This window comes from Delphinus delphis, chromosome 9 (assembly GCF_949987515.2).
Source record: "Delphinus delphis chromosome 9, mDelDel1.2, whole genome shotgun sequence".
NCBI lineage: Eukaryota > Metazoa > Chordata > Mammalia > Artiodactyla > Delphinidae > Delphinus > Delphinus delphis.
In genome coordinates this window covers 105710001-105724028 of record NC_082691.1, presented here as the reverse complement: position 1 = coordinate 105724028, position 14028 = coordinate 105710001, and the positions used below count along the sequence as shown (strand labels likewise).

General features: G+C 43.4%; 1 protein-coding gene across 3 annotated transcripts in view; it reads right to left on the bottom strand.

Annotated features, from left to right (window-relative positions):
* The window catches only part of UBE3C (ubiquitin protein ligase E3C), a 114029-nt gene that overhangs the window by 69167 nt on the left and 30834 nt on the right, over positions 1-14028 (bottom strand). For all 3 annotated transcript variants that reach the window (XM_060021200.1, XM_060021201.1, XM_060021202.1), the window contains exons 6-10: positions 7834-7991; positions 4698-4851; positions 4064-4284; positions 3434-3588; positions 619-806 (exon numbers count right to left, since the gene is read on the bottom strand). In XM_060021200.1, coding sequence (XP_059877183.1) covers positions 619-806; positions 3434-3588; positions 4064-4284; positions 4698-4851; positions 7834-7991 — 876 coding nt within the window. The remainder of the gene's footprint in view (positions 1-618; positions 807-3433; positions 3589-4063; positions 4285-4697; positions 4852-7833; positions 7992-14028) is intronic.

Sequence of the window (14028 nt, the reverse complement as noted above, 5' to 3'; positions counted from 1 at the left end):
AGGGGCTCTGTCTGGTCACACAGGACTCAGGCACCCACGCGCATCACAGAGGGTGGCCCCTCAGTTCCTAGTGGAACCACTACACTCGGGCTCACTGCGCTCCTCTGAGCATTGTTCTGTTAAATTCTAGGAAACTGCTCAACGATCACTCAAAATAGAGGGAAAAAATATCAATAGTTTGAGGTTAAGGTCACATTCATCAGCCACATTTAAATTCCTATGTTTCTTGTCCCTCTCAAAAGTTCATTTCAAAGTTTTGAACAACAAAAATTTTTCAGGTACCAAAGTAAACTGTCAAGGGCACTCTGACCAAAAGAGTACTATGAAAAAGCCTAGAGAGACAAGTAATACGTTGGTTCTATCATCCAGGCACGAGTCCGACTTTTTAAAGGGGTGGCCAGGACTAAGCTCCCCTCACCCCAGACAGCACACAAGAGGACCTTCCTGGATTGGTTAACATGTCAAAGGCCAGGGAAAGGACTTAAACAGTATTAGCTGGTTTAGAAAAGAAAAACAAACGAACATTCATTTTCCATGACACTGGCTGGAGGGAGCGCATGGCCAGCAGAGGGAGGAGAGCCCGCCGGGGACCGAGGCACCCACGCCCAGGAGACTTGCCTGGCCTTGGGTACCATGACTCGGTGCTGCACCATGAGTGTATGGCAGATGGCCGCCATCAGCGTGAAGGCCTCCTCGCTGGCTGAGTCCCTCCAGACCAGGTTTAACAGGGTGTTGGTCTGCTGTTTCGTATCCAACTTTTTCAGACATTCCTCGGTTATGTACGGTACTGACAGTCTACCATCCTCCTAAAACACACCAGATGGGTTAGTCTGAGTTAACCATGTTCTATTAGAACTCAGCTCAACACTACAAAGATAATGTAAAATCTTATTTTCCTTCAACTGAAAACATAAGAAAGGCGTTACCTAAAAATTATCCACATCACAACGAACATATCAATATCTCTACCAAGTCCCCCGTGAAAGTAAGCTGAAATCCTCTGGAGACCCGAAGTCATTACCCATGGTAGGTGCCAATTTTGCCCAGCATGACAACACAGAACTGTGAATACTCAGTCTGTGCTTTAATGTGACAGTATGTTTAGTCCTTACAATTTAAGAAAAATTTAATTCATATTTTTCAGATTGCATTATACTAAGCACACATGTGTGAAAATGTATTACCATCTGATAAGACTTTCATTTTAAATTATCTGAGATACCACAGTTTAAGCAAAATCGTCAGAATATTAAAGAACTTAAAAAGCATCAAATGAAATACATAGACCTGTTATTTTACAGCTTAGCGTCCCTAGAATATCTGACTCGCCGACTAAAAGCTGAGCTAATACTCGATGCAGTTTACCTATTTGGGATATTAACCAAAGATACATACTTTTTTCATATATGTACATATATATGAGTATATAAAAATGCCTATATATACAACACTGGGTGTTACTGACTGTACTGTTTGGAAACCTGGATGAATATAATTTATGTAACTTACAACAATCTACCAAATAAAACTGTATTAGAGGTGTATCTGACATATATATATATATATACATATCTCTCTTCACTTAAGATACAAATCGCATTTTGTACGGGCACACCTGGGAGATACTGCAGGTTTGGTTCCAGACCGCAATAAAGCAAACGTGGAAATAAAGTAATTCACATGAATTTCCTGGTTTCCCAGTGCATATGAAAGTTATGTTTACACTGTCGTAGCCTATTAAATACATAATGCAATAGCATTACGTCTTTTAAAAAAACAATGTACACATCTTAATTTAAAAATGCCTTATCGCTAAGAAATGCTCACCATCACCTGCCAACAAACAACCGCCAAAAACCTTCAATGTGTAAGAAGTGGATCATCTGAGAAGTGCAATAAAATGAGGTGTGCCCGTACAAATAAAATTTAAATTTCACAGATTCTCTGTCTTCTAAAAACAGAAGTTTTATCTACATCTCATCTACAGGATCCCACTTTTTTTGACCATACAATAAAATTCACACTTTTCGGTGTGCAGTTCTGAGTTTTGACAGATGCAAGAGTTCCAGCACCCACCAAAACTCTGTTTTGTCTCTTTGTAATCAACCCTGTCCTGGTCTAAGCCCTGGCAACCACTCATCTGTTTCCCCCGTCCTCCTGTTATGGCTTTTTCATCTCTGCTAAGGGAGCCCTGTGCCCTTTCACTCAACCCCCCAGCTCCCACCCCACACAGCACGAGTCACTCTCAAGTGCACGGCTCCTGGGACTAGACTCGGCTCGGCGTTAACCAAAGAGAAATTTCCTAACCAAAAAAAAATATATCTAAAACCCAGTACAGCCACACCTCAAGCCATTTCCATTGTGTAATTAAGAGAAAAAGACGTCAGTGGCAGACAAATTGTGCGTGTAAGTGACATAAACCTTTTTATTCCTTGAAAATGCACAGTAAACAAAGCTCGGTGAGAAGTGGGAGATAATATGGGACACTGTTCGTAAAATGAATTTAAAAACCAATCATAGTATTTATCATCTATAAAATTTGCGAAAATTGACAGAAGATGTTGTGTGCTGTTCACAAGACAAAGTAAGAAGAAACTGAACCTTATTTTTTCTTCTAGGGGCTGAGGAGGAGGAGGAAAGGGACTGACTGTTAATGGACTTGGGGTTTCTCTGTGGAGTGATGAAGATGCTCTAAAATTAGACAGTGGGGATGGCTGCACCGTTATGTTACTATACGAAAAGTCACTGAATTGTGTATTACTCTAAAAGGGTGAATTTTGGAACTTCCCTGGCATCCCAGTGGTTAGGACTCTGCACTTCCACTGCAGGGGGCACGGGTTCAATTCCCGGTTGGGGAACTAAGATGCCACATGCCGTGCAGCCAAAAAAAAAAAACAACAATATTTTTTAAAATAAATAGATAAAAATAAAAATATATTTAAAAAATAAAAGGGTGAATTTTATGGTGAAATGTATCTCAATAAAGTTATTTTTTAAAAATTCTTTACAAAAAGAAAAAGTAGAACAGTGCGTGACACACAGTAGGTGCGCTTCCTGAGAACTACAGCAGCTTAACCCTTTAACCCAATCATTTCACTCCTAGGAACTATGTCCTAGTAATGATCGAACTAATATACAGGATGACCTATTTTACATTAAAAAATCAAACACAAAACCATGTGTCTCCACATAACCTTGTACAGACGTAAGGAAAAGGTATGGAAGAGCTCGTGTCCAATCACGAGGACGGCTCTCTCTGGGGAAGGGCACGATGGCAGTGTAGGTGAGGGGCCCTTATCTCTACAGCTGAAGGCTTTACAATAAGAATGTCTTGATGTATTACTTATATAACTAGAAATAAGGACGGACACAAGCTTTTGACTTCCGACGTCACATGAAGCTGGGCTCGGACGCACAGGACCCGGGAGCTTACTGGAGCACTTGTCTGCGTGTCTGTCTCTCCACTCTCATCTTCAGAGTCACTGGCTGAATCCTGACAGCTTGTGTTGGCAGGTGAAACCGGCAACCGAGAAAGGAGGGTCTGGAGGACGCTCAAATACACTAGCAGTCCCTCCTCAGACAGGGTCCCTTTGTAAAACAATCAGTTACAACCGTTAATTAAAAGGGATCAAAAAGAAACTGGAAAACTCAGGTTCACATTTTTCCTGTACTCAGGGAGGCATTTCTGACCAGGACTTATATAGATGTGTGCATTAAAATATACTAGAGGAAGATACCAAAATTCTACAACAGGCACACGAGCAGTTTAGCATGAATGGGGAAAACATCCCCGCACTCCCAGGAGTTCTCCCGTTCAACTCAAAAATTCTTCTTAATCTGTGTGGCCTTATAATATGTATTTAAAGCAGACTTTTTCATTGTGCCTGGAAACCTTCCCCAGGGACACTGCCCAGGCCACAGTCCTTCAGCAAATACACCCTTCCAGAAATCCCCACCCCAGAGGCCACCTCGACAACGGGACACCCGCCACCACACCCCCTGCTCTCACGCGCCAATACCACCTCCATGTGAGTTCGCGTAGGACACATCTTGCATGTCATACCCAAATAATTTTCACCAACAGTTAAAACAAAGTAGAAGAGCCACGGCGCTCCACCACTGGTCTTGGAGCGTGGACCCTCTATGGACAACAGTGCATTCAGGAAGGGCTCATAGGGGAAGACGGTCTGCACGTCGGCCAAGGCAGGAATGACAAAGTGGAAGACCTGCTCCGTGAAGGGGGCTGCCAGGACCTCCTTCGTGAAGGCTGTGAAAACTTGTTGCCTTAAAAAGAAAAATGGAAGCTTTTAATAAAACCAAAACACACTGTTCACAAAATCATTGATTCAAATCACTGGTCACAAAATACCTTCCTAATAATGTTAAGCTTTCAGTATCAACTAGATTACCCTGAACTTCATGTTGTGTCTTTCCTATAAAAAAAACTTGGCCGTGTTTTTGCTAACTTTTGATAGCTACTAGAAAGCAAGAAAATAACCAGGTCATCAGAATTATAAATTTATGTTAGGGTGCAGGACAGACAGAAAAAGTACATTTTTCTTTAAACTGAGTCACACTAATAAAGCAAAAATTTGACTTTCAAGTCTATATTTAACAGGGCATCCTATGTCAAAGTTATTGTTGGATACAGACGATCTTGTGAAATTACAAAATCAATAAATTGATTCCATTCTCACCTTGCACCTTCTGGACAGGAGTTGTAAGTAAAGTGCAATGGTTTTAAAACATTCTCTAGCAATATTTTTGCTATAGGAACTCGAGATAAATCAGAATATTCAATACTTGATGGAAGTTTGCTGTTAATTAACAAATAGAGAGATCTATAATACCCTAAAAGAAAAGAAAAACATATTTATAATTTGTATCAATTCATACCTTTTCTTATAAGGAGGGAAAAAAAAACTTGTCAATTTTTAAATGCTTTTTACAAATCTCCACAGGTACAACTTCAAGCTAATTTTTCTTCAAGTTTTCATTAAGAAAACCTTTAGGTACCCATGTAGCTTGAAGTGATGCATAAAGTCCACGTACCCACTACCCAGCACCAACAATTATCAACTACAGCCAGTCATCTATGCCTCCACTCATTTGGAAGCAAATCCAAGATATAATTATCTCAGTATATCATCAAAGGACTTTATTTTTCTTAAAACTACCATCGTCACAGCTAAAATAAATTAGTAATAATTCTTCAATACCACAAATACCTATCAGTGTTCAAGTCTCCAATTGACTCATGTTATAAATTTTATTTAACTAGTTTGCCTGCATCAGGATCCAAGTAAATCCCATACATTGTGATTTTTTAAATGTCTCTTAAGCATCCTTCAAGTAATTAAGTCGTTCTGTGGTTTTTTAAACAATATCACGTTGAACCCAGGACTTTAACCCCGGGGTAGACTTGCACCCGTCGCAGCCGTTCTCCTTGCTGATACTCGTGATCATCATCGTACTGCTGATGGGCTGCAGTCAGGTGAGCATCTCTGCTTCCTGATGGGACAAGATGGCCCAGTCTCACCTTCCCATCTCCCAATCAGGACCAGGGACTCTTAAATCCCTTTTAAAGGAAAGGATGCCCCTGGAGACCACAATGTGGGCACCGAGGGATTCACATGTTTTAAAGACGACCTCTATGAAGCAGAAACACCTGGCATGGCCTTTCAAAGCTGCTGATGGGCTTTCTAGGGGTATGGTGAACATAACTCTGCCGCCACTAACAACTCAGGTCACGCAGTCCTATAGAAGTGTGTGCCCCCTTCTTGCACGGCAGTAAGAGCATCTTCGGGCGTAGTCTGCAGGCATCCCGTTACTGTAAGCTCACGCTAACACGCTCTCCACCTGCTTGGTTTGCTCCCTCCAGTTCTGCACCCGACGTTCGGTAGCTGAACGGAGAGTCTCCGCACGGGTCCCCAGACCTGCTCCGCCACCACCCCAGCTCTAACTTCACACACACTGATCACCAGCGACGGCGCAACAAGAAAGCCTGAAAGCTCTTCCGCTATAAAACTGAAAAGACGTAAATACATCAAGAAAAAATTTTAAAGTAGCGTATTATTAATATATTAACACTAATATGTGTAGATTGACAGCATGAACAGAGCATTAAGTAGTTTAGTTGCAATTGTTAAAAAGCTCCATGTTAAGTCAACATACAGTGCACAACAACATGAACTAGTAAATGAACACGATGCTAAAACATTACAGACTAGTAATGTCAGGAAGTAATTTATCAAAAAAGATGAAACATGGCTATACCACAGACACTGGAAGCAGCACCTTCTGTGTAAGATTCTGAAGCATCTCCTAGTTCAAGACACATTTTAAAATAACGCATATTTCTTAGTTATCATCTTTACACTTCTGAAAGCAAGAAGGGTAAAAATTCTCACTGAATGCTTAGTCTTTTTTTTTTTTTTTTTAAAGATGTTGGGGGTAGGACTTTAGTAATTTATTTTATTTATTTTTTCTGTGTTGGGTCTTCGTTTCTGTGCAAGGGCTTTCTCAAGTTGTGGCAAGCGGGGGCCCCTCTTCATTGTGGTGCGTGGATCTCTCACTATCGTGGCCTCTCTTGTTGCGGAGCACAGGCTCCAGACGCACAGGCTCAGTAGTTGTGGCTCACGGGCCCAGCTGCTCCACAGCATGTGGGATCTTCCCAGACCAAGGCTCGAACCCGTGTCCCCCGCATCGGCAGGCGGACTCTCAACCACTGTGCCACCAGGGAAGCCCATTAATTTGCTTTTTAGAAGATCAAATTCCACAAATTTCAATTTACTTTTAATTAACTCAGTAGTTTCCCTAAGTTTTCAATGAACTAAGTAGGGTTTCTTTATTTTTTAAACCTAAACCAAACAGTAAGGTTGGATGTATAAGAATTTAATTTCTAGTTTTAATCCTGAGAATTAAATTAGCTAGATTTAACCAGTCAACAGATTAGTCCATTTCAAAAAAAAACAAAAGCAAAATTATTTATGTTTTTATCAGTCACTGTTGCTTTCTAGAACACCCTATAGCTCCTTTTACGACTCATAACATACCCATTCTAACGTTAATGCTCCGGAAGTCCAGGAGCCCTGCAGCATCTGATTTCTCCACCTGTGAGAACACCGGGAGTCAGATTTTTGTTGTTGTCCTTGCTGGCCACACCACGCGGCTTGTAGGACCTCAGTTCCCCAACCAGGGACTGAATCAGGGCCCACGGCAGTGAAAGCACAGAGTCCTAACCACTAGGCCACCAGGGAATTCCCTGGGAATCAAATTTTTTACTTTATGTTACTTAATTATCATAGAAGTTTTAAAAATCATATGCACTTCATGGTCTTTCTGCCGGCAACACTAACACGTTCTCAGAGGAATTTCAGATCTAGGTTATTATACCTGACAGAATGCAGTCACTTTAAGACGTGTGTCACCGAGTTAGTAAGAAAATTCAAATAAACTGAGCACCTTCCTCTCCTCTACTGAACTACTGTGATTCCTGGGACAGGCTCTTCCCGGGTCGGTGTGGCACTGTGTTTGCGGCGTGACTGTGCCCACCACCCGGGCCGCGGCACTCAGCCAGGGCAGCCAGGCCTGCACTGCGGGCCCAGAGCACCTGGAACAACTTCCGACAGCAGACACTAACTTACTTCATTTTCAAGCAACAGGAAAAGTGCGGTAAAGATATCAGACACATTTCCAAATTTTGAGGGTGGGTAGAGACGAGGACAGAGGTTAGAATCTGTGACTCACACAACGCTTCCCACCCCAGAGGGGCCCTGGCTGGTGCCGACTGCTCACGACCACGCCACCCCCGTTCTTAATACCGCTACTTACCATTCTGAATCATGTAGTGCAAAATTTGTTCAATCACGGACACCACGTAGCCAGCATCTTGTAAAACAGGCAGATAGGTGTTCTCAGAGGAAAACACCTCAAGCATTCTCATTGGAAGTGCAACATTCAAACTGTCATCATTACAGTTCTGCAGTAACCTGTAAAAACGAAAAAAAAAGTATTCACATACTTACTAGATGGCAAGTGTCACCGCAAGTTCCGTCAAATTCTTCTCTTCGCTACGGTAAGCGTTCGAGCCGTTCTGTTCTAGCGCTACAATATCCCTGAAAACAGACGCGACTCCAAGACAGACAGGAAATAACCAAGCATCGTGTCACTGACACTTTTTTTGAGTCCTTATTATGTGCCAAATAGAATGATGGCGCCTGGTTTAGAGAGGAAAAATGCACCATCAGAGAGGGAGAAACAGACAAGGAAAATCAAAGATCACCGATGCCGTGTGGGAAGGGTATGATCCACTGACCTAAGCTACATCTACTACAACTCAGATAAGCATCTTTCCACAAGTGTCTGCAAGACTTTCCATGCCCACAGTGGCCCCCAAGAAGAACACTTAGTATATTTCTGATCCTAAGTCATCTAGCATTTTGACTAAAGACTCCCTTCTTACTATGAGAATTACAGGCAGAAAGGAAGGCTTAGCTGTCACAAAACTAAGTCTTACTTAAAAACAGAGAATGCCTTTTTTTTTTTTACATCTTTATTGGAGTATAATTGCTTTACAATGATGTGTTAGTTTCTGCTGTACAACAAAGAGCTATATGTAAACATATAACCCCCCTCCCTCTTTTCTTAGAATCAGCTTTACAGAGACACAATTTACACATGATAACCTGCACTCATTTAAAGTATGCAACGCAATGAGCCCCGACACTACCCCACAATGAGGACACAACACATCCATCCACCGCTTCCTCTCGGCCCTCTCTAGTAACTTCCTCCCTCCAACTCCCCCACCCCCAACCCAGTTCTTCTGTCACATAGACTAGTCTGCATTTTCTACTATTCTATACACGAGGAACCGTACGGTATGTACACATTAATGTCCAGATTCCTCACTCGGCATCTTTCTGAGATTCATCCAACATGTTAAAAACACGGTCCTTTTACTGCTAGTAGCATTCCACAGCATGGGAAGACCATGTTTTGGTTATGCATTCATATGCTGATGGACACGAGTCGTTTCCAGACTTTTCTCGTTATAAATAAAGCTGTATGAACGTTCAAGGATAGCGTGTGTGGACCTGTCTCATTTCTCTTGGGTAAATTCCTAGGTGAGGAACCACTGGGTCACATGGTAGCCCGACAGTATTTAACTTGACAAGAAACCGTCCAGTGTGAAGGGCAGTTAGTGAGAGTCCCAGCTGCTCCGTACCGGTAACGCTTGGTATTAACCCTTTTTCAAGGTTTAGCCAAGCTAACGGCTGCATTACTGAACTTTACTGTGACCTGAATTTGCATCTGTGATTATTTACGATGTTGAGTACCTTTTCAAGTGCTTATTGTTCATTGTGTGTCTGCTTTTCAAAAGTGCTCCACCTTTTAAGTGGGCCCTTTGTTTCTTGAAAACCCAAGAACACTGTCTGTGCCCACCCAGGCCGCACCGCCTGGCCCTCATTCCGCCGAGTTCCAGCAACCCCTTCCCCGGCGCCCATTTCCCCTCCCACCTGGATCCTGGATAAGCGCACGCTCAGGTTTCCCACCTTAGTCTCCAGACCCCACTGCCTCACCCAGTCCTGGCCCACGTCCCTGCCCCTGTGCAGAGCTCTTCACCATTCACAATTCCTCTTAAGCCCGAGCCAACCGGCCCTTCCCCACCGCTGCTCTCATCAAGATGACCAACGGTGCTACGGCGGGGAAAACCGCCAGACTGTGAACTGGGCAGAAAAGACTGGTGGCCAGCCCAGCTCGCTCACTGTGTTACCCTCCATCCTCGCCTTCCACCAGGCTGATCTACAACTCCGTAGAGACAGAAGCTAACTTGTAGAAAACTGACAGGAATGCAAATGTTTCCCATACAGAGCGACACAAATTATTCCTGTTCCTGGCAATGCAAAAGGCTTCTGCCAGAGAATATAAATTCCCTAAGGCAAATCCTTATTTGAATCAGTTGTAACATCTCGGTTCCCTCCTTAATTAACCAGTTAAATAAAATTACTGACACATGTTCACAGAGAGGGAATCCTGATTTTACCTTTCCTGGAAAACAATACTGAGCATTACCAACTCAATGATCAACTCTCTGACTCCGTTTATGCTGGTGGCCACTTCCTGACCGCCCCTCCCCCCTCCCCCGTGCTTTCCCTACTTGGATGCCAGGGCCCTGGACTCTCCTCCTCCATCACCAGCTCCCCCTCTTCCCCACAGCATCCTGATGTCAGGGGACCCCAGGGACCAGTCTCTGGTTCTCTTTCTACACAATTCATTTAATCTCACGCGTGTTTAAGTTCCTTAGTGTCTAAAACGACTTCATCCTTCTAAATGCTCAAACCAAAAGCCGGTATGCATCCTTGGCTTTATTTTCTGAAACCCCACATCCAGTCTGTAAATCCTGTGCACTCTAGTTTCCAACCAACTTCATGACACTCCCACTGCGATCACCATGGCCCAAGACACCATCATTTCTGGAATGGACCACTGCTGTCTCTTACGGATCCCCGTCTCTGCAGCACACTACTGAGAACGTTCTAGAAAAACATAAATTGGAGATGCAGGGTGGCAGGGGCTACTCCAGATGAAAAGATTCAAGAGACATCCAAGGTTATGTGTGGTCAATTAGAGTTTATTTTTTAAAAAGAAGAAAGAAAGAAAAACAGCTATTCAGTGTAATTTGAAAACAAGAGAAATTTGAAAATGGACGTAGTATTAGACCAACCTGAGTCATCTCTAAGTACAAGGGCTGCTATTACTGGGATTGTCAAACTAGACTGGTTTCCTAGTGACAGTTAATATTACTCTCAACCATTTTTAAAGGTGTACTAGTGAAACGCTTGTTTGCAGGAGTGTCCTTTGGGGAGATGGCCACTGAAGCATTTTGGGAGTGGGAAGTCACTACGTTACTTTGAAATGACTCAGCAAAATGTTAACAGTGGTCAACAATGTTAAAAACAGTCGACTGGATGGCAGGCAGATGACCGCTTACTGTGCCACTCTTCTACTCTTTTATGTTTGAAAATTTCATAATAAAAACATTATAAGAGTCAGGGAAGAAAGAAAATTCCAGTCATGTCACCCTTGGCTCAGAACTCTCCTTTGGCTTCTCTCCTCTCTCAGCATGAAAGCCCAAGTCCTAAAGAAAGTACCTTCCAGGGCTTCCCTGGTGGTGCAGGGGTTAAGAATCCGCCTGCCAATGCAGGGAACACAGGTTCGAGCCCTGGTCCGGGAAGATTCCACATGCCACGGAGCAACTAAGCCCGTGCGTCACAACTGCTGAGCCTGTGCTCTAGAGCCCGCGAGCCACGACTAGTGAAGCCCGCGCGCCTAGAGCCTGTGCTCCACAATGAGAGAAGCCACCGCAACGAGAAGCCCGCACACCACAACAAAGAGTACCCCCCCACCCCCGCTCGCCGAAACTAGAGAAAGCCCGCGTGCACAGCAAAGAAGATCCAATGCAGCCAAAAATAAATAAATAAAAAAAAGCAAGTCCCTTCCAGATCCTGGGATGTGCCCAGAGGGTCCTCCCTCTGCCTCCCCACCAGAGCCTGGGGAGACTCTGGTCCCTGCACAGCTGTCCATCCTCCCCGCTTGGGGCCACCCTTCCCGCCAGACTCTCCAAAGTCAAACTACACCCCCAAATTTCAACCCCCCTTTCCTCCTTTTATCCTCCTCATTATTTACCGTTTATTTCTGTCACATAAAGATGTTCCTATGTTACTTATTCTTGCTTATTCTCAGTCTCCCAGAAGACAGTCTCCAGGAGAGCAGGTCCCTTCTCTGCCTGTCACAGTCACATGCAGTGCTGAGAACTGGGCCAAGCACTTAGGAGGAAGCCCATAAACTTTTTTAATCAACGAAGTTATTAACTGATTAGCCAATCCCAATTCTGTTCCTAATGGATGCTCACATAAGAAAAAATGTAAGTAATGTCAGTATTCATTACTTTTAAAAAAAATTATCTTTATTTTCAAAATAAATTTACTGAAGTTGATAAGCAGCTGTTTACAAACAGTGTTAGCACTAAATAAAAATGACAGAAAGTGTGTACTCTGAGAGCTGTACTAGATGCCAACAATGACCTCTGCACCGTTAGAGCCCTGAGCCCTCAATGGTGCTTCCAGTGCCCAAGGAAAGGCAAAAAGACGGCTCTGAAGGATGGAGGTGACCAGGAGACCATTTGCTTTTAAGCAGAGGTGTACCCATCAGTCCAACCACCCAGCAGAGCACTGAAATACTGGGCCTGGAAGGACCAGTCTCATCCAATATTCCTCACTTTAGAATGAAGCTGCAAACGAGATCCAGTAACTTGCGTCATGCCCTAAGCTAGCAGGACACAGAGGCAGCACTAGAATCCAGCCTCCTGACCTCTACTTCATTACTGTACTGACCCGAGTTCCACTCATCCTCAACTCAGGTGCCATCGACTTCCGTGTTATCTGTTCATTCACGTATTTTACACACAATGAGGTACATCATCTCTTTCACATGAAACTACTTTTCTAGCTCTGAAAAAGTTATCTTAAATTCCCATGGAGACCAAAAGAGTGGAAGAAAGCACACGCCCCCTCCTCTGGCAACCTGCCCAAGCACCTGAAGTTCAATGCCCTGCACGCAGCAGGGAAGACCATTCACTGGGTTATTAACTTCACACACGCGAAATAGTTTCTAACAGATTTCTATTCTAATTTTACTTTGTTAAAACTTCATTCCTCCTCTAAAGGAACCAGCTTCCTTAGAGAAAACAGCCCCAACCTGGGGCTTTCAGGGGAGGTGTTAAATAGGGCCCAACATAGTGTGGTCCCAGAAAGCAAAGACGCTTCAAAACACTAATGGGGCTCTGATAAGGGCTCCCTCTACCCAGCATTTAAAAATACACGAGGCCTGACTGAGACTAAAGAGAAAAGGAGGCAGGGTCTTCTTCAGAAATAAAGCCAACTAACAAACACTGAAGAAACAACAGAATTAGAAAAATCAGCATTTTATAAACCATGGATATAACAACTGATTCAGGCGTAGATCATCAAATGCAAAAACAAACCACTGGGTGAAAGGTGGTACTCTAATGACACGGAAGGAAATGTACCTGCACAATAGAGAGAGGAGTTTTTACTTTCACTCAGCCTCACTGAGAATGGGCTGTGTCTCATGTGAGGCACTAGGGCTCTCACAATTATCTGCTATGAAGCATTCTTGTTGAACACGCTTAAACTGAATCAAGTACAGCCCGATGTCAGTGGTTCTCATGGGGGCAACACTCGGCAGTGTCTGGAGACCCGTGTGATCAAGCGGGTGCAGGGCAAGGATCCTGCTAAACCCCTACAACACGCAGGACCACGTGCACAACACAGAATGGTTCAGCCCCAAACATGAAGACGGTGTGGTTGAAAAACTCTCCTCTAGAACTGACAGCCAATTTAAAGGAAAGAGAGGAGACAAAGGAATAAGTGAAACAAATGGAGCCTAGGATCATCAAAACAGAGAAGATATTTTTGAGATAACTGGGGAAATGTGAATATGGAGTGTGTATACCACATGATATTAAGAGAATTACTATTCATTTTCTTAGATGTGAACATAGCATTACGGTTATCAGAGAGTGTGCTTTCTTAGGAGAAGCACAGTGAATCGGGTGAAGCGTCATGATGTCTGCAACTTACTTTTACATGCTTTAGAAAAACAACACACTGTACGTGTGGAGAGAGCGAGAAAGCAAATGTGGCAAAATGGTAACTTTTGAATCTAGGTGGAGGATATATGGTATTCTTTCAACTTTACTGGTGTTAGAAATTTTCCAAAACAAAAAGTTGGGGAAAACAAGGAGAAATTACATTTGGGTTTATCATCTATTCAAATTACTTGCTAAATGAATACCTTCGAAAGGACATTAAGTGTCCACAAACTACAGCCCGTGCGCGGAACCAGCCACAGGCTGCGTGGCTCTCAGGTGAAGGGTGCCCCTGACACCTTTAAAAGCTTGTGAGAAAAAACACAGTATGCGTAAGAGGGGCCACACTTCAT